The 24223-nt window shown below is 50.5% G+C and overlaps 1 protein-coding gene across 1 annotated transcript in view; it reads right to left on the minus strand.

The window, feature by feature from the left end:
- The window catches only part of Col22a1 (collagen type XXII alpha 1 chain), an 88418-nt gene that overhangs the window by 40132 nt on the left and 24063 nt on the right, over positions 1-24223 (minus strand). The window contains exons 10-16 of the mRNA XM_069991844.1: positions 23912-23956; positions 19982-20035; positions 18814-18858; positions 13545-13589; positions 13193-13222; positions 12862-12915; positions 10268-10321 (exon numbers count right to left, since the gene is read on the minus strand). Coding sequence (XP_069847945.1) covers positions 10268-10321; positions 12862-12915; positions 13193-13222; positions 13545-13589; positions 18814-18858; positions 19982-20035; positions 23912-23956 — 327 coding nt within the window. The remainder of the gene's footprint in view (positions 1-10267; positions 10322-12861; positions 12916-13192; positions 13223-13544; positions 13590-18813; positions 18859-19981; positions 20036-23911; positions 23957-24223) is intronic.

Genomic DNA, 24223 nt, shown 5'->3' on the forward strand with positions numbered 1-24223 from the left:
CACGATTTTCCTTCTGATCCTTCCCTTCTTCCTTCCTCCCCTCCTCTACTGCTTCCTTCCTTCCTTCCTTCCTTCCTTCCTTCCTTCCTTCCTTCCTTCCTTCCTTCCTTCCTTCCTTCCTTCCTTCCTCCCTCTCTCCTGGTCCAGTATTTGAACGTCACCACTGTATACTGGCACCAGAGGCATCAAAGAGGAAAGAGCAAAACTGACCAAAAACGCGCCTCACTGTTCAGCACAACGTTGCTGGGCCAATCCCCTACCGGCTGGTCCTGGACCCTTAGGTGGCCCCTCAGGTCCCCATCATCCTTGGCCAGGGTGGCTTTATTAAAACACCAGTGCATCTGTATCTCTTCTGCCACAGACACTGCAGGGCTTCTCCAGCTCACTCAGAGTAAACCATCAATGGCCCCCAGCTGGCCCAACAGGAGCCATTTCTGCTACTCCCTCTTCTCACGTCCTGACACTTTCCCCACCTCCAAGTACTGGCGTCCTTCCTCTACCTTGGGCAAATAGTCCCAGCCTCAAGGTCCTTCCATCGACTTTTCTTTCCACCTGGAATGTTGGTTCCCACGAGATCGGTAGGAATGGATTCTGCGATTCTTCGGGGTTGGTCGCTGCCCAAATGCCCTCTCATCACAATAGCTGCTATCCCGTCTCATCCACACATGCCACCCCTTCACCAGCCGAACCTTCTTAGCCTGTGTCACCACAGACTCAATGTGGATACTCATGTCTATTTACTGACTGCCTCACAGACACTACCAGGAAGCAAGGCACCTGCCAGCAGGGGCTGGCCCTGGCTTTTTTGATGCTGCAGCCTGGGCCCATGACAGTCCCTGTGATATGGCTGATACACATTGGTGGGCTGGAATGGTAGAACAGACTGTGGCTTGGAGATCAAAGTATCCATGGCAAGGAGAATAGCCATAGAGGTTGGAGGTGAGTGAAGTTAGGAAGGGGAAGAAGACACAGCTTGGTGATCAATGCTCTTGCAGACAGTAGATGAGTCTGCCTGACTCAGAAGCACTAGGCTCTAAGCCCCACCCCTGACTCTGAAGCATTTCAGCCTGCGGTGAGCAAGGCCCAAGCTAGAATGACACCTGTTAAGTTATGGTCACAGATACCTTCAGAAGCCAGCCATGCCTTCGAGGCCTTGGTCTCAGCCTCCCTCCGACTGAGCTCTGATATATGCAAACATGGCCCAGAGAGCCCAGAGCCACAGCTCATCTTCCTGAAGGAATGGAAGGCAGACACCCCTTCCAAGACAAAGAAACCATTTTCTCCCTCAGGGTGAGTGGGATCCACTAAATGATCATCAGATTTCAGAAAACAAGCCAGCAACATGCCTCTATGCAAGGTTAAAACGAGGGCCAGGACACCGAGTGACTGAAGTGAAGATCTATGAAGGCCCCGGCTGTTGATGGGGTGAATAGTGAGAGGAAAGGGGCAGGGTCTAACTCTCTCTGTTGGGGTAGTCACCCGTGCGGGAGGCAGTGGTCTCAGCAGCTCTTTGAATCTTTTGCAGGGTGAGATCATATGTTACTAATGCTCACAGACTCTAAGGATGAGGAAGTGAATGAAAGCTGTAACAGGCCTGGATTGGAGTTGGGAGGTGCTGGCCATCCAATAAACACGTCTGAAGGAACGGGTCCACAGGCTGGGAGAAGGGAGAGGGTGAGAAAGCAATGCAAAGAAATCAACTAAAAGAAGCAAACAGCCCAAGATGGACGCAAGAGGCTAAAGGCAGAAATCTGGGGTCAAAGCAATGGTATGAGGCAGCTTCGAAGCTCCTCAAAAAGGCAGAGTGCTTCCGGATCATCCAGGAAGGAGCCTCGCCCAGAAAAACACCAGCTCCAGTCCTGCGTGCATGCTTCCACACCCCAGCACCTGAGCCGTCTGTGCCTCTCAATCACAGGAGCCCGCCCCCCCCCCCCCCCCCGCGACTCTCCTCTCCGCCTGGACAGCTCACCCCCTGCCACCTTCCCTGAGGTGTGAAAGCGCCACTCCTACTCAAAAGCACTCAGAGCCTTCTCATCATCCAAAGGTAAATACCCAACGGTTTCTTTTGGAGATACGGCCAGGCGCTGTGGTTCTGATCATCTTCTCTACACTTTATCCAGTGTATTACTCCCATCTTCTGAGCAGAAGCCAAGACAGCCTCTTCACCCAGCCAAAACACCTCTTAAGACTTCTGGCCTCTTGCGACGTGGCCCACAAGGCTGTGTCTACTTGTAACACCACCTCCCTGCCCCAGCCTGCCAGTCACAGCTCACATCAGAACCATTTCTTCCACGAAGCCCCCAACAGTGACAGAAATAATAGGCAAAAAGTGGCAACAAAATACACTTGAGAAACAGATTCCTTGGTACCACCCAGGTGGACGGTGGTGGTGGTGGTGGTGAAGGTAATGGTGCTATTGGTAGGGGGGTGGTGATGATGATGGTTCTAGCAATGATCCTGTGATGGCGATGGTGGTGGTAATGGTGGTATTGATGACGGCCGTGGTGGTGAGGATGGTTATGGTGACGGTGATTATTATAGCGCTGGTAGAGGTGGTGGGTACTGCTCCTGGCAGCAGTGGTGGTTGGGGTGTAGGTGATCGTCATGGTGGTGACTGATGGTGGTGGTAATTATGGTGACAGTCGTGATGGTGGTGGTGGTACATTGGCAGTGGTGTGGTGGTAGGTAGTGGTGTGCTGGTGCTGGTGCTGGTGGAACATTGGCAGTGGTGTGGTGGTAGTGGGGTGCTGGTGCTGGTGGAACATCGGCAGTGGTGTGGTGGTAGGGGGGTGCTGGTGAGGAGGGTGGTAATGATGGTGGCAGAGGTGTGTAGAGGCAGCGCCGACAGTATTTCAGCAGTGGCATAACGAGTACCTTTCGATGGAGCAGCAGCTGCATAATTTCTCCATTTCCCAAGTATAACTGATGGTGGGATCGGGGAAGGGCCAGCCAGGACCAGTTCTGTGCAGTACAGAGCTCTTTCAATAACAGCAGGGCTGTGTGCCGTCATTTTTCTTCTCTTTTAAATTGCTACCCAGACATTTAAAGTGCCTGCAATTTATTCCTAAGGGCTGATGTTCTTCAAGCCAGTCTGGGTGCCCGGATGCCAAACGTGGCTGCCTGTCTAGCCTTGGAAGGGGCCGGGGAAGGGGAGCCGGAAGCTCAGAGCCGCAGTATCTTCGCAGCCAGGGTGAGCTCACACGGCCACTGTCAGGCCCATTAACAGATGGCAGGGTTTCTTGAGCCAGTCATTCGAATATACATCCCATGGTCTTTTGCTTAGTTCCTCTTCTCCAGGCTTCCGGATGTCATGTGATTATTTTTCCACTGGGTGGAGCTGGAGCCAGGTGTTCAAGGGAAACCAAGGGAGTCCTGACAGAAACCTGGGCTTCAAACCCTGGAGTGGATCTTACAGTAGATTGTGATCTAAACAGCATTGCTACCAACTGGTAGAGCCAGAAGAAAAGCTCTAGAAGTAGAAGACTAAAACAAATACGACCCCGGCTGCCCCATGTTTCTCCCTGCAAATCTGCCAGGAGTCAGAGATGGCAAGCCTGGCTGTGTCTGGCAGTCAGGAGATGATCAGATCCAAGGGGAACAACCAGAGTCTAAAGTGGTCTATGTTCCACACACCACATGGGGTAGACACAGTCAGAAAGGCCCAAGAACCCTGCAAGGTACCAACAGCAAGTTCTAGAACTTTGGGCTATACAGAGACACAGGCACCAATCCCAAAGCACAGACAGTGGAGGGTTTGGAGCCAGGCAGACCTGAATTCCCACACTGCTTCACCTAAGAGTCTGGGTGACACTGGGGACTCTGATTTGTACCTTTCCTCAACAATAAAATGAGGCTGAAACTACCATACATCATGGTGCTATCCAAGAGCTAGGTAAGAAACACAAACGCAAAAAAATCATCTAGTTAGGTGACTGCCTTCCAATGACAGCACGGTTATGTCTTCCTTATTTTACCTCTACATGGGCATAGATCAATTCTGGTTTGAAAATGTGTTCTTAATGCCACTGGCACATCTGTAGTAAGAAATACAGTGATCATACCCTATCCAACAGGATCAATGCTTCAGTTTTTATCTATGAGTGAATAGAAACCAGACAATGTTAAGAAAATAATCAAAGAAATCCGAGATTGCTTTGAACGTGTGCAAACAGCAAAGACAAAAACCTTGCATCCTCAAAGAAGCCTTTTTTTTGTCTTTCTGAACATAAAATTTCTCGGTGAGTTTTAGAGCCCTCTTCTACTGTGATGTTTCTAGAGCTCAGGCATTCCACATTTTATATGATACTGAAGTGCCTGGCCACATGAGATGTTCCTGAGCATTCCTTTCCAAAGAGGAACAAAGATGCTGGGTTATTTCCTCCAAGATTCAATACCAGAGCAAGGCATGGCCACCCTTTTTCTACTCTGACACTGGGTATTTTCCCTGCTCAAGGTCAGAAGCCAGGTGACCAGGCACCATCTCTGACCACAGACCTTGTCCTCTCTGAGATGTGTGTCTGTGCCCACAGACCTGAATCCACACTGTGCTCCTTCGTTCTTATGCGCTCCTTTGTTCTTACACACGGCTTATTCAAGAGAAGGAAGGCAAGCAATGACTAATGTCATCATACATGTATGTTCATCTTATATGTGTTTAAATATTACATGGTTCTGGAGCTTGAAATCAAGGCCTACGCACTATCTTTAGTTTTTTTCAACCAGGGCTGGTGCTCTGCCACTCAAGCCACAGCTCCACTTCTGCTTTTTGCTGGTAAACTCGAAATTAGAGTCTCATGGACTTGGCTTCAAACTGCAATCCTCAGACCTCAGCCTCCTGAGTCGTTAGGATTACAGGTGTGAGCCAGCAGTGCACAGTTGAATCTAAGTAATTTATGTGTATATACAGTGTGTATGTTTTCTGAGTGTGAGGTATTCTTCTTGGAACTGTGAATATAAAAACAGAGAAGGAAAAAAATCCCAGCTCTCATAGTATTACATTCTAATGGAGAAAAAATGAATGAATTCTAAATGAGAATATATTGAGTAAGTTCTCGGCAGCGCATGAAGATAGACACGAGAACAGGACCGCTGTGTGGGGCTGAACAACGAGAATGGGAAAACTCTGGGGGGAGGTCAGTTTCCTGGAACTCTGGCATGTCCAAATGCTAGTGTGGCCTTGGCCTAGGCTGGCTCTTCTGCTGGAATGTTCCAGACTCAGGGGTAACCGGGCTCATGTCAGCTAACTGCCAGACTTCCTGCTTGCTTCTGACTGCTTAGGACAGACCAGCAGCAGGACGTTAAGGCACAGTGTCTCTGTTCCTGCTGCGATCCCAGCAGGCTGCCGCTCTCAACTCGCCTCTCACTGGCGTCATTGCGGAAAAAGTACTGGCTTGGTCCAAAACGAATGGATTTACCTTGCAAAGAATCGTGCAGTCTGTCTGGCACTAATCTCTAAAACAGAGGGCCCAGACTCTTCCTCCTACCCCGTGTTTTAGCTCTGCATCTCCATCCACAGATTTCTGCATCTTGCTGTTGCCCGCTCTTCCTCTGTGTGGCCCGGCTGTTTGCCTTGATGCTCAAGGGCTCTGCTGAGTGATGTTTCTGTTCGAACTGATGAGGAGGAAGTGACAGGTGGTGGTGAGGGAAGCAGACCTGTCAGTCCTGTCTCGGGTTTCCCTGACGCAGCGGTGCATGGGGGCGCAGGAAGCCGCTAGCTCCCGGCCTCCCGACATCACAGTGAGCTTTCAACTCTCTTCCATTGCTGCAAACACGGAACAAGCAAGGCCGCAGGATGGGGTTGAACCAGGGAGTCACCCAGGACTCACAGAGGATCCAAAGACACCTATGTCGCCATGTGCAATCCAGGAGAGGAAGCCAAACAAGAGGGAAGCACCTCAGTACTTTCACTCTGCCCTGAATCGCCACCTTCATCGCCCACCTTGCAATCTGTACTCCATGCTGCTAGGTGCTGGATCTTTCAGGACTTGACTTCTGTCTTTTTCTTGTCCCCTCTCATCCCTGCCACAGGTCACATGGACTGTGATGGTCACTCGAAGCCCTCTGCACCGTCTAGCTCCTGCTCTTGATGGGAGACTCCACCTTGATGATGTAATCACCTTGCAGCTCCAGTCTGGTCTCCCTCTACTCTGTAACCTATCCTCAACTCAGCCACCAAATGGATGTGCCCCGAACGCACGCCAGGCTACCTCTGCGGTATTCAGACCTCTGCAGCAAGCAAACCGCAGCCAGACACAGAAGAGATGTGGAACACGCTGAACCCAAAGATCAATATTCGGTGAAACTTCAAGTGGCACTCACAGGTTTAGGTGGGACAATGGTATGACAGTTGTGTTTCTCTTGAATCCTTTAGCTTTTGGAGATGATGTACTGAAATACTCAGAAAACAAAATGGCGTGACATTAGCCATCACCGTCAGTACTTACAATGGTGGGAGACGTGGCTTTGGGCACAAATAAAGCATGTTTTTCAATGACATGGAAAGTGGATATGGGATATATGGGACTGTGTTCTACTGTTGCATTTTTATTATAATAAAACACACTAAAAGCATACAGCAGCCCCCTCCAATTCCCTCCCAGCCTTTATAAAGAATAGTCTATATAAAGCCTTTAGATAGAATACGTTCACATGGCCCAACACAAATGGCTCCTAATTCCTCAGACTCCACCCCTTGCTGCTTGACTCCTGGCCAGCTCTATTCACGCTGGTCTCTGGTCCTAACATGCCAATGCAGCTTCAGCTCTAGTCCCAGAGCATATCTCCAATGTCTGCCTCTGCCTGGCGCGTCCGTCCCCCAGCCCTCAGCGTGGCCAGCCCCCGTCCTGAGAGTCCGTTCATGAACTCACCAATGGACCAGGCATTCCTGCATCACCAACTTACATGCTTGACTTTAAAACTCTCTCATCCTGCCTTGAGGGACTGGATTGCCTTTCTAACTGAACTCAGACAACAGCTGGAGCCAGTTAACACTGAAGAAATACTTGATCCTCCAGAAGGAAGGGACTAGAGAAGAGGCAGGGATGGGGAAGGGCAGGGAGATACCCAACAACAGAGGCAAAGAGATAGGCAAAAAGAATATAAAACAGGATTGGCTGAGTGTTCCCAGTGCAGTACTGACTGCCAGAGCCTGAACAGGAAGACACAGCGTCGTGCTTTTCATCCAATATACAGAACATGTGCAGCTGCCCAATTCCCAAAGCCCCTGACCCATGTTAAGCTTGGCCAGGCCTAGTCCCTATTGCATCTGTGGTTGGCTTTTCATTTAGAGGTAACAGGTGCTTCTGGAGATGGCAGCCGTCATCCATGGAAACATAACCCTCAGAAGATTCCAGAAAATCACACACAATGAGGAAGTGCAGGCCTGAGAGGCAAGCTCTGACAAGCTGTTATAAAATAGCAGCTGTCCAAATGTAGACTAGAGATAGGTCCACATAAACACTAATCACAGCATGCGGTTATCCCTGAAGGGCGTGTCGCATGCAGAGAGGGAGACCCGTAATGGCCAGCATAGCCTGCTGCTTCCCTGAGTGCCCTTCCTCCTAGCAGCTTCCCCACGGTGACGCCTTCCTCCCTGTAACAAGACAACAGGCCAGGAGAGGCCAAGCGACTTGCCAGCATCCCGCAGCTGCTGGGAAGTGAGTCAGGACCTCACACCCAGGATCCTTCCACTGTACAGAGGAGAGAGCAACCAGCCAACTGACTTCCTCATTTGACAGACCGGGAAACTGGGTGTGTTGAATGAGGAGTGGTATTTCCAAGGTATTATAATTGGAAGAACTCATTCCCTTATTTCTCACCTACAGATCACCACCATATCACAATCACAGGCCTTCTAAACAAGTCCTAGAATCTTGAAAATTCACTGCAGAGTTGTTTGGAAATCGAAGAGTTAAATCTTACTGGTGAGGAAGGACAGATTGGAGTTTGTGAGAAGAAAAGCAACCTGATTCTAGCAAGGAGGATAGAACGGCCTGATTCCGTCTGACTATCAATCCACAGCTGATTCCCAATACCACTACCCAACTGAGGTAGAGGGTCTTCTGAATGAATAGGGATGCTTCTGCCAGACGCCAGGGCATCCTGCATCCTCCGGACAGTCAGTGTTCCTTTGCCCTGTAGACAACGCCCTCTAGGGGGGACAGGAAGCCCCCTGGTCCTGAGCGGCTACCCCAAGCCCCAGGGCAGGATGCCAGTGCCTTGGGTACAGCTTGCTCCGGACAGCAGGAAGGAGGGCCTGTGCCTCAGAGCTCTACAAGTGCATGACACCCTCACTCTGTGCCAGACACCATATTGTTAGCTTCATGCTAACAGGGACCCAGCATTGGACCTGGGTCCAGCCCCATTTGCTGTGGATGCACAGGAGGGAATCTCACCCTGGTTATGTTTCTGCAGCTCTTCTGCTTAAACCTGTGGCAAGAGCCAGGCATACTGACCTTAACATTAAACCTGAATCTCTGAAAATACTGCAGGACAGAGTAGGAGAGACACTTGAACTAATAGGCACAGGAAGGAACTTCCTGAACAGAGTCCCAGGGTCACAACAAGTTGGAGAGAGACTCGACAAATAGGACTACCTTAAAATAAAAAGCTTCTGCACAGAAAAAGCTATCGTAACCAAGCTAGAAAGACAACCAACTAATTGGGAAAAAATATTTACCAGCAATATATCAGACAAGGGGTTAACATCCTGTATATACAGGGAACTCAAGAAACTAATCCCTCCCAAACCTAACAAACCAAGGGAACTAAAGAGGGACTTCTCAAATGAAGAAATAAAAATGGCAAAGAAACACATGAAGAAATGTTCATCATCCCTGGTGGTGAAGGAAATGCAAATAAAGACAACCCTGAGATACCACCTTACCCCAGTCAGAATGTCCCACATCCACAAATCAACCAACGACAAATGCTGGAGGGGATGTGGAGAACGAGGAACCCTATTACACTGCTGGTGGGAATGTACACTTATACAACCACTTTGGAAAGCAGTCTGGAGGGTCCTTAGAAAGCTAAAGATTGACCTCCCTTACGACCCAGTCATACCACTTCTAGGCATCTACCCTGAACAATAGGAACCAATATACAAGGACATGTGCACCTCCATGTTTATTGCAGCACTGTTCGCAATAGCTAGGATATGGAAACAACCTAGATGCCCCACCACAGATGAATGGATCCAAAAATTGTGGTATCTATACACAATGGAATATTATGCAGCCATTAGAAATGACAAAATAATGGCATTTGCAGGGAAATGGATGGAGCTAGAAGGAATCATGTTGAGCAAGGTAAGCCAAGAATGAAGAGACAAACAGTACATGGTCTCCCTGATAAGTGGATGATAAATCCAAAATGTTAGGTGATATGACAAAACTAACAGGACTTAAGAAACAAAGAACTCCCACTCATCTGGTTGAACCACTACTAAATATCCCCATGCTGCTGATCACATATATGGTATATAACATGTGAGCACCGTTATATATTACAGACTGTGATAGACAATTTGCTCCAGGAAAGTTAGAATGAACTTGTGACTTTAAATGAGCATCATTATTCCACAATACTGTGAATTTCCAGAAATTATGTAATCACTTAATCACAATCAAAAAAAAAAAAAGAACCTCGGGGAAGGGAGGGAGGGAGGGGATTGTAGGGGGAAAACAATGGAGGGGGTAACAATGTTCAAGAGGAAGTGTACTCATTACCTCACTCATGTAACTGTAACCCTCTGTATAGTATCTTTACAATAAAAAATCACATCAAGGATGTCCAATTTACATAAGACAGATGCTTAATTAAATCAAAAGATTAAATTAAGTGCCACACGGAACATGATATTCAATGATAATATGGATACCTGGGTTAAGCAGTGTAACGTGTTAGAAGCTCCCTCCTTGTTCCTATTTTCCCTTAGGCTTTTCTTAAAGCTTAGTCCAAGGCTCCGATGCCTTCCAGGCTGGGCCTCTTGTGTGCTGTGCCCTCTCCAGCACTGGGCTGCCCTCTATCAGGCACTTTGATCACACAAGGATGTGCATTACTGCACACCCGAGTCACAAACTCATCTCCATGCTGCCAAACCTGAACCAGGGCACATTACATGGGAGCTTCACAGAAAAGCGAGCTGAGTCTACCCTTCTTCTGATTGCAGTATTAATGCCAGGTGCCTGAAGCTGGCTCCTGTCCTTATAAACTGTAATCCAGTGTGCATGTGCTGGGCATTAGAAAGGGAAGACAGTTTACTTACTCGGAGACCTTGTAAGCCAGGGGCTCCATCTTTGCCTTCTGGACCAAGCAGACCCTTTAGGAAGGGAAAAAATAAGAAGAGAGAGAGGGCGAGTAGTAAATGCAGGTTTAAAAGCACAAGTTATTCCTCTTGGTGGATGGGGAAATCTTGCCTCCTAATATGAAATTGTAAGGTCAGGAGAGAATGAACAACACATTATTTCCAATTCACTTTAAAAATATGGAGCTCTCTTTGGCCTAATTAGTATAGTTAACAAGGAAGATGTAAGCAACGCAATGTGAACTTTACTGATAAGCACAGTAAGGAGTCGATGGCTTATTTTAATGGACTCTATAAAGCACACACAGAAGAACCAAACTATAGCACAAGCATCAGGTTCTAAGCCCAAGGCCTTTTTCCTTACAGCTTGCTGGCTCAGAAAGAACTAGCTTCACCTTTGTTGAAAGATAACTCCTTTGTACAACTACTTAACGGTAGTAAACTATAATTTAAAAATTAAATAAAAAGCCAGGCACTGGTGGCTCACACCTATCAGGAGGCTGAGATCTGAGGATCATGGTTCAAAGCCAGCCTGGGCAGGAAAGGCCATGAGACTTTTATCTCCAATAAACCACCAGAAAACCAGAAGTGGCGCTCTGGCTCAAGTGGAAGAGCACTCACTTTGAGCTAAAGAGCTGAGGGAGAATACCCAGGCCCAGAGTTCAACCCCCACAACTGATAAAATAATAATAATAATAATAAAAAGAACTAGCCTCGGTCTCCCAACTCACAGGCATCAATGCTGTGCAAGGGACAAGGAAATGAAAATGTGTAGGAAAGAAATGCACTCTTGCCTAGGTAAGGACGTTACTGGGGGTGGAAGTGAGGTGCGACACAATCCTCACTCATATCCCACGCCCTCACTCTTTCTTGGACCTTCTGTGAACATCACTTGGCATTGTCCAACAAGGCCTCTGGTTCTGTCAGTTTAGTCATTTGTCATTGTTGAACTTCAACAATGAGAATAATGGACTGGTTTCCCAAAGCACTTGAGAAAACCACAAGAAGTGTGGGCGCTAATGTCATGACCCAGTACCGCATGGATGTCTTCACTGAGAGCTTCTAGAACCTACAGAGAAGCCAAGTGGACAGCCAAGAACCCATCACTGCTTCTGAGTAAATCACGGTCCTCGCTACATTTCAACTTCCTCGTCTGAAATAAATAGCATTATCGCCCGAACTGCTCCTACTGCCAAATGTTGCATAAATATTTGGTGACCAATCTGTATTTAGATATGACTTCTTTACTTTAATGCTGCTATGTAAATGAACTCAGCAATGCGCAGGCTGCAAGAATTAAATGTGTGCCTACCCCTCCCTTGTAAGGACAGCTCAGCTAGACTCTGGGCATATGGGGAGAGAAGACCACAGAGGATTCCGTCTGGATTAAGCAGCAAGAAATGGATGGCATCGATTTGCTCAGTTGGACTTGCCTTACACTCACCAGACATTGGTAAAACTACCAGGCCCTATTTCATTGTGGAGAAAGGGTAAAAGTGGTCAGCATTTGGATGCAGAATCCTGCACACAGTTTCCACTTAGAGAATAGGATATATTTTTCCTCTCTCTGGGTTTGCTGAACACAAACTTAAAACTTTCCATTCTCGACAGAAGTCACTGAAGCCATCTTCTCATTTCAGTTCAGTCGGATGAATATTTAGGAAGCCATTGCTCTATGCACCCTGATCCAGGGGCCTTGGGGACGCAAAACATGTAGAAACAACCACTGACATCGAAGCTGGTCTTAATAAGCCTTCGTAAGCCCCTGCTTTGTATATTAGTTCATTTAACCTTTGTAGCATGGTTAGGTGAGACGATCAAGATGACTTCCCAATTTTGAATGACTCGAGTGAGGATTAGAGACATTACAGAATGTCACCAAAGACATAAATCTACTTTGTGGGTAAGCATGGACAGAAAGCCAAATGCTGCTTTGGCTCTTCATCCCTGGTGCTTCCCAGAGCCACACTGATCTTTATAAGCTCACACTTCAATCAGACCCACACTAGTGCTCTCCCCTTGAGTGCCCAGTTGAGGGCCATCCCGTTACATGCGTATCTTATGCTCTGGTTTTGCAAGAAACACTAAATGTAACGAAGTTGGTCCTGTCTTGAAGGATCTTCCTGTCTCTGATCTTTCACTATTGTCCTCCTTTGAACAAGGCTGTCAGCTAGGCTGGTGGCTTTCTGAACTCTGCCCAAGGGAATTTCACCAACCATGTATTTAGGTTAGTACCGTTTAGTACCACGTATTTTACTAACTCTCATTCTATCAGGAGCACCTGGCCTGGAGGGTATCTTCAGGACCACGGACAGCTCTGCGGGCCAGCAGATTGGCTGTCCTGGTATTTAGGGGTCCTTCTCATGATCCTGTAGTATATAGACCCTTATGCATTAGGTGAAGTGAGTTCTGGGACACTCAGGTCTGGTTTCCTGGATGGCTGATTTCAGGGTCATGTCTAGGTTTCTGAGCTACACACATCAGTGGGAAGCACAATTATTTCTCAGGCCTGGGGAAATTCTAAGCCCACCCTGAGCTGGAGAGGGATGGCTTACCGGTGCCCCTGGTGGTCCAGGCGGGCCCTGGTGACCTCTTGGTCCTGGAGCCCCCTAGAAACACAAGCAGCACATGAATTCTCCGTGACCCTTCCCATCGTCCTCCACCTGACCCAGACCGACACCGGGACCACCACCCCCTGACAGGAGTTCACGGCCCTCATCCCTAATAGGCACTCAGTGACATCGGTAAGGCACCTGCCTTCCTGGCAGGGAGCCGACAGGGCCCATCCCTGCCCAAGGCTCCGTGGATCCTGACTCCTTGCCTGTGGCCCCTCCCACTTCCATCACAACTGAAATCCCCACAATGGGAGGCTCTGCGTCCGCTTACCTGCTCTCCCTTCAGGCCCTCTCTCTGCATCTGTGAGACAAACAGGTGTTAGCGAAGGGGCTGGCCCTCTCTCGGCAGCAGCCACACTCACTCCAGCCCATCCAGGGCATTCACATGCCATGCTGTGATTGGGCAGTTTTGGGCTTGGATCTGATTTGATCCCATTTGTGTGAGTGTGTGTGAGTGTGTGAGTGTGTGTGTGTGTGTGTGTGTGTGTCTGTGTGTCTGTGTGTGTGTGTCTGTGTGTGTGTGTAAAGCTTTCTGTCTCACGCCTGTCACTGTCTTTTTGCTTTGAGGTAAAGACCCTCCCGCTAACCCAGTCCCATCAGAATGCCCACGGCTGGTGACTCACCACAGAGCCTGGCACACCAGGAGGGCATGTAGGTCCAGCTTCACCCTGTGGAGAAATAGCGAGCACTTTCAATCAGTTACACGCTGCCACCGCCAAGCCCCCAGGACCTGCCTACTCTTCCAATCCCAGAGGACTTCCTTGGAGTACCCTCAGCAGTGTCAGTCTCTCATGCCTGGACTTATTCTACCACAGCAGTATTCTGGAAGCTTCTGCATCTGGTTCTTACCTCTGCATCAGACTCAACTTTCTGAGTTTTCTCTTTGTGTACGTTCAGCTCAGGGCCTGCCTCTGGCTGGGGGTCTATGGATGGACCTTTCCTGAGATTTGTGCAAATGCATGCTGCTTTGAGAACAGCCCTCGGTCCACCACTCAGTGGGCACCGGCAGGGAGCAGGCACTGTGCTAGGCACAAAAGGAATCGTGAGCTATAACTGGTAACGTGACCATTGTGCTAAGTTCATACAACCAGCGCTCAACCAGTATCTATGGAAGGACTAAGCAAATGACTGCAATGCTGTCCAGCCATCTTACTTGTGCTATAGAAAAGATGCCACACATCTCTCCCCTTGGTGTATAGTCCCCTGGGCTACCATGGCCATGGCTTGGCCATATTGTATTTCCCAAGGTCTGAACAATGTTGTGTTCTGCATGGAGACTTGTCAGCTGTGCAAATTCAAATCCCTCTATCGCACATTGACCTCACTCTGGTATCTAACTTAAGCAAAGAGAGTGCTTGTATCTTTGTCCTACACACAACCTGCTCTCCTTTACCCTCGACTCAGCTCAGGGGCCATGAGAAGAGGTCAAAAATGATCAAATGAAGAAATAAGACACCAAACACATGTGAAAACATCTCTTGTATCCTAAGGTAAAAAAAAAGCACAAGTGACGGAGGGCATGTCTGCCATCCTGCGCTGCATTCTGGGAAATGTTCGGTGGACAGGGTCCCATCCCCCTGGGCTGCTCTCACTTCAGACCCTCCCTCTGACACCAGGCCTATGCACACATTCCTCTCCTTCCCACGTCCACTGACTCCCACACCTGCTCCAGGCACGGGAAACTCACCTCCTTTGGTGTAGCACCAAGAGAATCCCTAAAATCTCCTCTGCCCATCTGGCGATATCAAAGCGTGTGGGTACAACTTCCCCATGTACCTCCTTTTTGGTCTTTCCTATGTGATTACTGAGCTTTCTGCCTTACAAATGTGGTTTATCTGGGTTTTCTTCCTCTTGGTATTACCACTGCCCACACAGGTGAACACACATGGACCCACACATGGGCACACCCACCCATGTGCATGCCCACACCGTGTAGTTGAAGCCATTCTATACCATGACCCGGCGCTTCTGTGACATGTACACATGACAGTCACGCACCCTGATCCTTGCTCAAGGACATCAGCGTTTCCTGCCAAAGCACTTGCCTCTTCCCATAAAGTGGCACAAAGACTTCATTCCCACTGGGCCCTGGTGGCTCACACCTGTAATCCTCACTTGTCAGGAGGCTGAGATCTGAGGATCATGGTTTGAAGCCAGCCCAGGAAGGGAGATCTGTGAATTTTTTTTTATCTCCAAATAACCATCAAAAAGCCAGAAGTAAGCCAGGCGCTGGTGGCTCACGCCTGTAATCCTAGCTACTCAGGAGGCTGAGACCTGAGGATTGCGTTTCAAAGCCAGCCCGGGCAGGAGAGACCGTGAGACTCCTATCTCCAATAAACCACCAGAAAACCAGAAGTGGCACTGTAGTTCAAGTGGTAGAGCGCTCGCCTTGAACTGAAGAGCTGAGGGACAGCGCCCAAGCCCAGAATTCAAGCCCCACGACCGACCAAAAAAAAAAAAAGCCAGAAGTAGAGCTGTGGCTCAAGTGGTAGAATGCTAGCCTTGAGCAAAAAAGCTCAGGGACCATGCTCAGGCTCTGAGGATAGTGGCTTCTACAAGCCACAGTAATTTTCGGTAAGATCAGATTGCTGAGACCTGGTAAAATTTAGAGCCCATAATGCTTTCATGTACACATTTATGCATTGCGTCACTAACACATTCACTCTTTATATTTTGAATATTGTCATCGTTACTAACAAAAGTTAGTTTTCCATAATAACTATAAAGGCACTTGACACATGTTTGAATCACTCACAGTTGGGATACGTTAAATTATCGCTAAGGAAAGATAAGATCCTGGCATTGTCCCATCACCGCTGTGCACACGTCACCTATAGCTGCATGAGAACTTTCTCCAAGAAGTTGCTATGAATCATCCTTTTTCTCTAGGGTGTGACCTTCTCATCTCAGGGACAAGGACACTCTGAGGCACAGAGATATTTAGGGACCAAGGTAAAAAAATAAATAAATAAACTGGATTCGAGAGAGTCAAGTCTTTTTCTAGAAACATTGCAGTTCGTGAGGAGTCTTGGCCACGCCAGGTGTCTTCGGGCGGCCTTTCTGGCCTTTCTCCACATGGCCGGCTTCCCGGGATTGTGTCATAAACATGGCTGCACCTGCCATCCTGGGTCCCCCCCCCCCCCCGCTTCACTCAGGCACTCGGTGGAACAATGTCCAGTGTGAGCAGCCCGGTGGGGATGCCACGGAAGGAGAGGGGCTTCTAGCTGACAGCCATGAGGGAAACGCCTACCGAGCAACACACAAGCAAGGAGGGAACAGGAGGTCCTTGAAAGTCTGCTCTGTGGACTGAGCAGCCCCAGGCGGGCTCCTGAGCCAGACAGTCCAGTCAGGTCTCCTAGACCCCTGTCCTCTAAAACTGTGAGATGACAAACACTCGTTGTGTGGAGCGACTACGGTTTAGGATCACTGGTTACATAGAAATGGTTGGCTAATACAACCACAGAGGTGAGCTAGTAAAATTCCTAATGTGACATAAAGACTTGATTCCCACTGGGCCCTGGTGGCTCACGCCTGTAATCCTCGCTTGTCAGGAGGCTGAGATCTGAGGATCACGGTTTGAAACCAGCCCAGGAAAGGAGATCTGTGACTCCTTATCTCCAAATAACCATCCAAAAGCCAGAAGTAGTACTGTGACTCAAGGGGTAGAGTGTTAGCCCTGAGCGAAACAGCCCAGGGACAGCTTAAGCTGAGTTCAAGCTCCAGTAATAGCACACGTGCGCGCTCACATGCACACACGCACACACACACACACACACACACACACACACACACACACACACACACACACAGAAGAGGTTCATGCCCAACAAAGAGTTCAATAAGACCAGGCAGCACAACTTTGGATGGATACTCTGAACCTGAGACTTTGTCTAGAATCAACTCAGCTGTGAAGTTAGGGGACAGACACCCACATTTGAGGGCCTCTGGGTCTCGTGTGCTCTAAAAGACCACCCCATGGTCCCAGGGACTTGCTCAAAGAATGCATGACATTAAAGAGTCTACAAAATCCAAGGTGTGTACTCTAGGAATGAGATGAGAGTCATAAAACCACCTGCGCCTTGCTGCGTCCTTGAGTATCTCAGTGAACTGTTTAAATAATGCCCTTCACCTTGTCTGCCCTTCCACCACTGCTGAATGCATCACAATGAGGATAACTCAGTGCTTCTCCTGATATGAGGGTCCACACCCATCACACACACACAGCAGCAGCAGCAGCAGCAGCAGCAGCAGCAGCAAACAGTTATAACCTAAGTGGCAACTTCAGGCATTTGCCTGACTTGACATGAACACACTAAGGGCTTAACATCCCCTGTGGAGAATATCCTGGATATCCTCCATGATATCCAAGATATTCTAACCATGCACACCTCAGCTCTGAAAACCCCTTGCATGAGAGAGTGGAACTGACTCAGCTGGCAGTGGAGGAGGAAGCCCCCCCCCCCCCAGCCAGGAGCTGCCACGCCTCAGTCCCCGGCCTGCCTTGTACTTCACTATTTCTGTAGAATGCACACCTTCTCTGCTGCTGCTGTAAACAGTCGGCAACACCTTCCCTATTACTTTGGGGGGTGTATGTAGAACTGGACTGTCCCCCGATGTCCTCCACCTGGACACCAGGAAGCTGCTCTGATCTACCATCTCAGCAGCACCGCTGGATGCCTGCCCTCCACAGCCGGTCCCCCCCGCCCTCCACACCCGGTCCCCCCTGCCCTCCACAGCCGGTCCCCCACCCTTCCCTCCACTGCCAGTCTCCCCTCCTGCCCTCCACAGCCGGTCCCCCCTGCCCTCCACACCCGGTCCCCCCTGCCCTCCACAGCCGGTCCCCCACCCTTCCCTCCACTGCCAGTCTCCCCTCCTGCCCTCCACAGACGGTCCCCCCCCACCTTCCCTCCACAGCCAGTCCCCCCTGCCCTCCACAGCCGGTCCCCCCCCACCCTTCCCTCCACTGCCAGTCTCCCCTCCTGCCCTCCACAGATGGTCCCCCCCCCGCCCTCCACTGCCAGTCTCCCCTCCTGCCCTCCAGCCCAGAGCCTGACTGAGTTGGAACAAACACCCTCCCCTCAGCCTCACACACAAGCTACTCTTAGCATGCTCCAAAATCCACCATGGAACTCCTTTCCCCTCTCCCTCACCCTGAAGGCTTTTACCAAGTCATTATGTACACGGACATCTCTATGAGCACTTCCCAATTTGCAAAAATTGTTACATGTGGTCATTTCGGTCATTTCGCTTGGGATACAGAGATTCTAAGCAGCAAATGTATCCACTTAGCCTTGTGAGAAGGCGTCTGAAACGGATAACCAGGATGACAGCCTGAGCTTTTACTCTGCTTATTACAAATCTATTAGCCTTATATTGTCCAAAAATCTTCTAAGTAGCAAAAGGCTTTAATATTTCTAGAAATTATATAATATTGTCTTTGGGTTTTTATTCCCCCTGACTTCACTCTTCAAGGCAGGGAAACAATTAGATACAATAGCCAGCTGGGTGCCGGTGGCTCATGCCTGTCCTAGCTACTCAGGAGGCTGAGATTGGAGGATCACAGTTCAAAGTCAGCCTGAGCAGGAAAGTCCATGAGACACTTATCTACAATTAACTGCCAGAAAACAGGAAGTGGCGCTGTGGCTCAAGTGGTAGAGGGTCAACCTTGAGCTGAAGAGCTCAGGGATAGTGCCCAGGCCCAGAGTTCAAGCCCCACGACTGACAAAAAACAAACAAACAAATATAGCCAGAACTGTCATGCTGGCTGAATTCTCAGTACCCAGCTCGGCCTGTTTTGTGTATTTTGTCCCCAGAACTCCCATCTGGGTCCCCTTGGGCCCTGGTTTGTCGGGGGGGGGCAGCTCTCACATCCACAGCCCCACCCACACTTACCTTCTCTCCTGGAGGCCCTGGCATACCCGGAGGTCCAGGTCTTCCCTGCAGGAAAGAAAGCAAAGGTAGGTGGTGACAGTGCCCCCATGGCCCAGACCTGTGCTTCTGCTAGCAAGTTCTTCCTCCCCGCTTCTCCTTTCCAAACCCTGCTGGCACTGGGCTGCTCACACTGAGTTCTGAGCCCTTTCGCTTTGGGCAGGGAGGGCTACATCAGAATCTGTGTGAGAAGTGGAAGAAACAAGTCACCCAGATCTGCCCTGGGGCCAAGGCAGAGATGGAACTGTGCAAAAACGCTGAGGAGATCTGGGAACGGCTGGGTCTCCAGTGCCAGGACTCTGACACAGGAGAACTGAGAGTTGGCAGAAGGCACACTCCTCTTCAGTGTCCCCACGCAAGAGTCCCGCCCCCAAGAGTCACAGCAGGAAAGCTGTGTATCTCCTGTGAGAGGTGTGGAGGACACCCAGGGCCTCACACGGGGTTGCCCACACGTCAGGCTCCTCAAGGAAGTGAGAGGGTCCTGGAAGGCAGAGGGGCAAGCCCTGGACCCCCACTGCAGCCGGAGGTGTTGCGGGGATGCACTCAGACACAGCAGTACCCTGAAAGAGCTCAAGGGCTCCCTCTTCCTTCCACACTAAGATAAAGCAGAAGGAACCTTCCAGAGGCTGTCCATTTCTGCTCCCATCCTGGGTACCTCCTCCCTGCTGAGCTGCGTGTGTCACCGACGGTCTACAGCAGCGTAAGGAACATTTCTTGACACATGTCCACAGCTTCGTGGCCTTCCCCTCCACCCATGCAGAATTTCAACCCATTCCTACTGAGGAGCGTCTATTCCCTAACTCTGTGGGTAAGACTGTAATCTTGATCCCTGTACCTACATCCCTCTGGCCTCTGTGCAGTGTCCCTGGTCTTTGTGCAAATGAGAGCCTGTCACATCCCTTCACGAACACTGGATTTAACTTCGTGTGTGCACTGGACTCCCTCCGGCTTGGAAGTCAGCAGCGTAATGCACGGCCACACGGATGGGATCTGGTCACCAAGCCCCCTCCCCCATGGCCTCTAGCTGAGCAAGGAGGAGCAGAGGGCCAAGGCCTACAAAAAAGCTTGATGGCAAGGTGCAGACAATCCTGTTCTTTGAGAAACGCTGCCCGGCAGCTCCTAAGCCACCTACCTGCTCCCCTGTCTCCCCAGGCTTCCCAGGGAATCCATCCAAGCCTCGTTCTCCCTGGCAGGAGGAAGGAAATGAAGAAATAAATCATGGGGAAACCATCTTCAGACAGCAGCTCATTGGATGTCCCCACACCCACCCCACCCCAGTCACTGGCATAAGAAGCAGTAAGTTGAGTGTCTGCACACTCAACTTCTCTGTCCCCCAAGTACCACTGGAAAGCCAAGTGCATGCAAAGTGTGTGTGTGTGCGTGTGTGCGTGTGTGTGTGTTTGGGAGGGGGGTCCAGGACCAGAGGTGAAAGACCAAAGAGACATAGATATTTTTTCTCTTTCAAACACTGTGACCCAGAAACAGCCTCTTTAGCATCTGTGAGCCACACCACACCACTCTGCTTGTCGTGTGGCTCTGTGTGGGAGTCAGAAGTAATAGATGTGTGAGGTTCGTGCCACAAGTGATAAAACGGCACACATCTTTTACACAGTGTCCATTCCCTATGCTCACAGAGAACTAAGCTTGGGCCGCTGGCCGACAACAAGCCATCAGCACCATCCATCCATCCGCTCACATTCCCTCACAGCGGATTCGGAGTCTCCAACTCGTGTGGGACCCTGAGCAAGTCCGCTCACCTTTCTGGGAATATGCTGTTGCTCTGCTTCACGGAAGTCACAATAATCCTGCTCAAAGGACATCAGAGATAACACCTCTAAAACACCTCCTACGGCAGGCCATGTCAGCCTTCTCCCAACTATGTACCAGCTTACACAAAATAAAGCGCAAATAGGTAAAATGAAGGAAGAGAAGGAAAGAAGAAGCCAGTTGGAAAGGGCTTGGGGGGGGCAGGGGAGAGGGCTGACTGGAGGGAGATATAGGGGGAGGGGAATCAGGAGCCCTGAGTTCTAATCCTGAGTCTGTCCTCCACTCCTTAGTCACCCTGGCAGATACCATAGTCTCTGGGTTCAAATCCCTTATAAAACATGAGATAAGAGCAGCTGTAGTACAAAAGCTTGAAGGTCACTCCCACATCCTTTCAATCAAGGGGGAGATAAGAGTTCACGCGAATGAAGAGGTATCCGTCCCCATTCAACTGGGGCGGGTAATAATGTGGGCAGCAGCTCGTTTAAAATGTGCTGCAACCACTTAACTCTTCTGCTGCTTTGTACAGGAAACCAAGTCTTGGAGATTGGATGCTGCGTGAAGTCAGACAGCCCCAAAGGGGAAAAAGTGTAATTCATTCCCTGTCTCAGTCCTGACTGCAAAGCCCACACAGGCCCTGTTGGAATGCGTTGGCTGCAGTTCCCAATTTCTGACAGCAGAGGGCAGGCTCACCCCACCCACAGCAGAGGGATGGCCCTCTCCCTGGACTGCCCACTCTCCAGCCTGCAGCCCCCATCTGACTTGGCAGTAAAGGGGGTGGGTGGGAGGCGTGCCCTCCCTCCATGCCTTTGTGGGGCAGACAATGAGCTTGTCTCCCCGGTTCCTCTAGTCACCCTCTGGTCCACCCCGTCCTGCATGGACTCCTGCTGTCACCCCTCACCCTCCACCTCCAGCCTGGCACCCACCAATGCCCGCCTGTGGCAGCGACTCCCTAGCTCGGGTCTGGCACTTTCTGCCCCTGACCCCACTGGCTCCCCATTGCCCACGGGTCCCAGTGACAACGCCCAGGATCCTTCCACATCTCCGGCTAACTTCCTCCTCGGGAACATGGCTGCCCCTGTCCCCGGAGCCCCTCTTCCCCCTGCCTGCTGCTGGCGTGGCCCACAGAGCCTCTCTCTAGCCAGCTCTGCCCTCCGCATCAGCGCCAGAGACACCTGGAGGGAGGAGGGCAGACAGGTGTGGATTCCATTCCTCTCTGTTACTCTCTGCGCTCCAACCAGCACCACAGCCCTTCTCCACCATGATGTGTCTTTGTTGCTTGGGGACAGGGAGTGCATTTTGTGCATCTTTCCTTTGTTCCTGGTTAGAATACATGAAGGAGCATGGGGGAAAAATTCTGATTCTGATAGAACCCACCCCTGACCTGCCCTTCCTCGAAGACCCTCCCACCCCGCCTCTGTGTCTGGAAGTGATTGCCCCCAATCCAGCCCTTCACTTTTCTTCTCCTGCATCTCTCTGCTTAGATCTCACAAGATTTGACATATAGATACTTCACACACACACACACACACACACACACACACACGAGTTTTGAAGACTAGGATTTGGCCAACTGTGGGGGCTCAAGCCTGGAATTATAATTACTTGCGAGGCAGAAGTCAGGAGACCGTGGCTTGAGGCTAGCCTGCCAAAGAGAAGTTAGAGAGACTCCATCTCAACCAATGGTTGGGAGCAGTGGCTGGGGCCTGTCATCCCATGCAACATGCAGAAACCAAGTAAGATGCTCGCCATCCAAGCCACCACAGACACAAAACCGGAGACCCCACTTTAAAAAAGCAAAACACAACCCTATAAAACAAGTGGGGCCGAGGCAGGGCTCAGGTGTGAGAGTGCTTGCCTAGCAAACGCTGCATCGAGTCCCCGGGACCATCAAAAACCAAAAGGAGTCGAATGTGTGACAAGAGCCCTGCAGGACCTGGCAACCCACGCAGCTTCCGTGTGCACGGAGGGGACGCGTAGCACATGGCGCTGGCTCCCTCCAGAAGTGTGCGGTACCCCTGCTGGAGTCAGATGGCTTGATGAGGCTGCGGGACATGAAGCAAAGTCCACGCCTCCCGATCACCACGCGGTGCTTGCCCCATCAGGGCCCCAGTGCCCTCCCCCTGTGGGCTGAGCACCATGGGACCGTGAGGATGAGACAGCTAGGGCCTGGGACATCTGCGCCCACAAGCCTCTAGCTAGCTCTAAGACAATGACAGGGACAGCCATTCCCAGGGAAGTTCCAGGTAGCGACGGCCAACCCCTGTTGTAAGAGCAACCCAGCCTCTGGGTCACCCGGATGAGCACGGGAGGGTGTGCGTGGCACCCGAGTCTTAAGTCGCTGGGAAGCTGCCTCCAGAGGAAACACGCGTCTGCATGCTGTCCCAGGGAGACCCGGCAGCCCCTCACCACACAGGCTGGTCTGGGCTTCGCTTAATCACAACGAGGCAAGCGACGGCGGTGCCGCTCCCTGCAGTCAAGAGCAGGCTCGTTTTCTCTGACTGCTAATTTTACTCCTGGGAAGGTGGCCTAAGGAAATAACCCTAAATTTGAAAACCAAATACATAATGCTCTAAGTTAAAAAATATCCACCAAAGTGAGAAACCTGGAAATGACCCTAAACGATCAATACCAGGGGAATGAGCACACAAATCACGGTTTATTCACCCAGTGAACACTGTTGGGCTGTATGACGCTGAGATCTGAAAGGTGCACAATAGTCAGGAGGAAATATCGCCCACAGGGGCCACCCGCTGGACACGGAGCCCCGGAGCTCACAGAATCAAGTGCAGAAAGAAGCTAGAGACGAAAGTAAGTCCTGCAGAGAAGTGTCAACGGTAGCCATGCTGTGCCAGCTACGGCCAGATTACTGGCTCATTTTCACTCTGTCCCAAATATACCGAGACACACTCAATGAACCAAAAACAAGCCCTTAGAAAACTGGAAGACAGCACGGGGGGCGGGCAACAAGGTGCCTGGGCCTAGCGCAGGCAGGAAGTTGGGTCCCGGTTGTCTAGGTCTTGGCCTCTGGTCTCAAGGCTGCAGAAGGCCGGGCTGAGAGGTGGGCGCAGCCTCCCATGGCATTCACACCCGTGGGATAACAGGATCTGGGCTTTCTCTGTGGCTCTGACCATACTCGCTGCACTCTGCCTGGGTGGAAATGGCGACGAGACCCCAGCTTTCTTGTAGAGTTGTGTTTATGTGTCTGCACGAGTGTACACGCACGCACGCACACACACATGACACCCCCCCCCTTTGCAGGAAGTGGTCCGGATGGGCAGAGGAAGACTGTAAATACCTTTTCTCCTCGAGTTCCCCTTTCTCCTCGTTCTCCCTGGAGGCCCTGGGGAGGAGACAGAGCTGTGACACAAGTCCCGGTGTGGCCTGCACATGCTCCCTGAGGGCCTGGGCGCAAACCACAGGGCAGGGTCTGGCCCAGGTGCTCACGGGTGTGGTGGAGACATTGTCTCCCTCCGCGGGCCTTACTAACACCTCACGAAAGCCAGCCTCCCTCCTCCTGCCCAGGCCCTGAAGGTGGAACTGTTCTCCGGGCCTCAATTCACCAGGTCCTCAATATCACTGAAAAATGGTTATTTACACAGCTTCTTTG

Source organism: Dipodomys merriami, unplaced genomic scaffold, assembly GCF_024711535.1.
Source record: "Dipodomys merriami isolate MVZ:Mamm:240054 unplaced genomic scaffold, mDipMer1.0.p SCAF_4, whole genome shotgun sequence".
NCBI lineage: Eukaryota > Metazoa > Chordata > Mammalia > Rodentia > Heteromyidae > Dipodomys > Dipodomys merriami.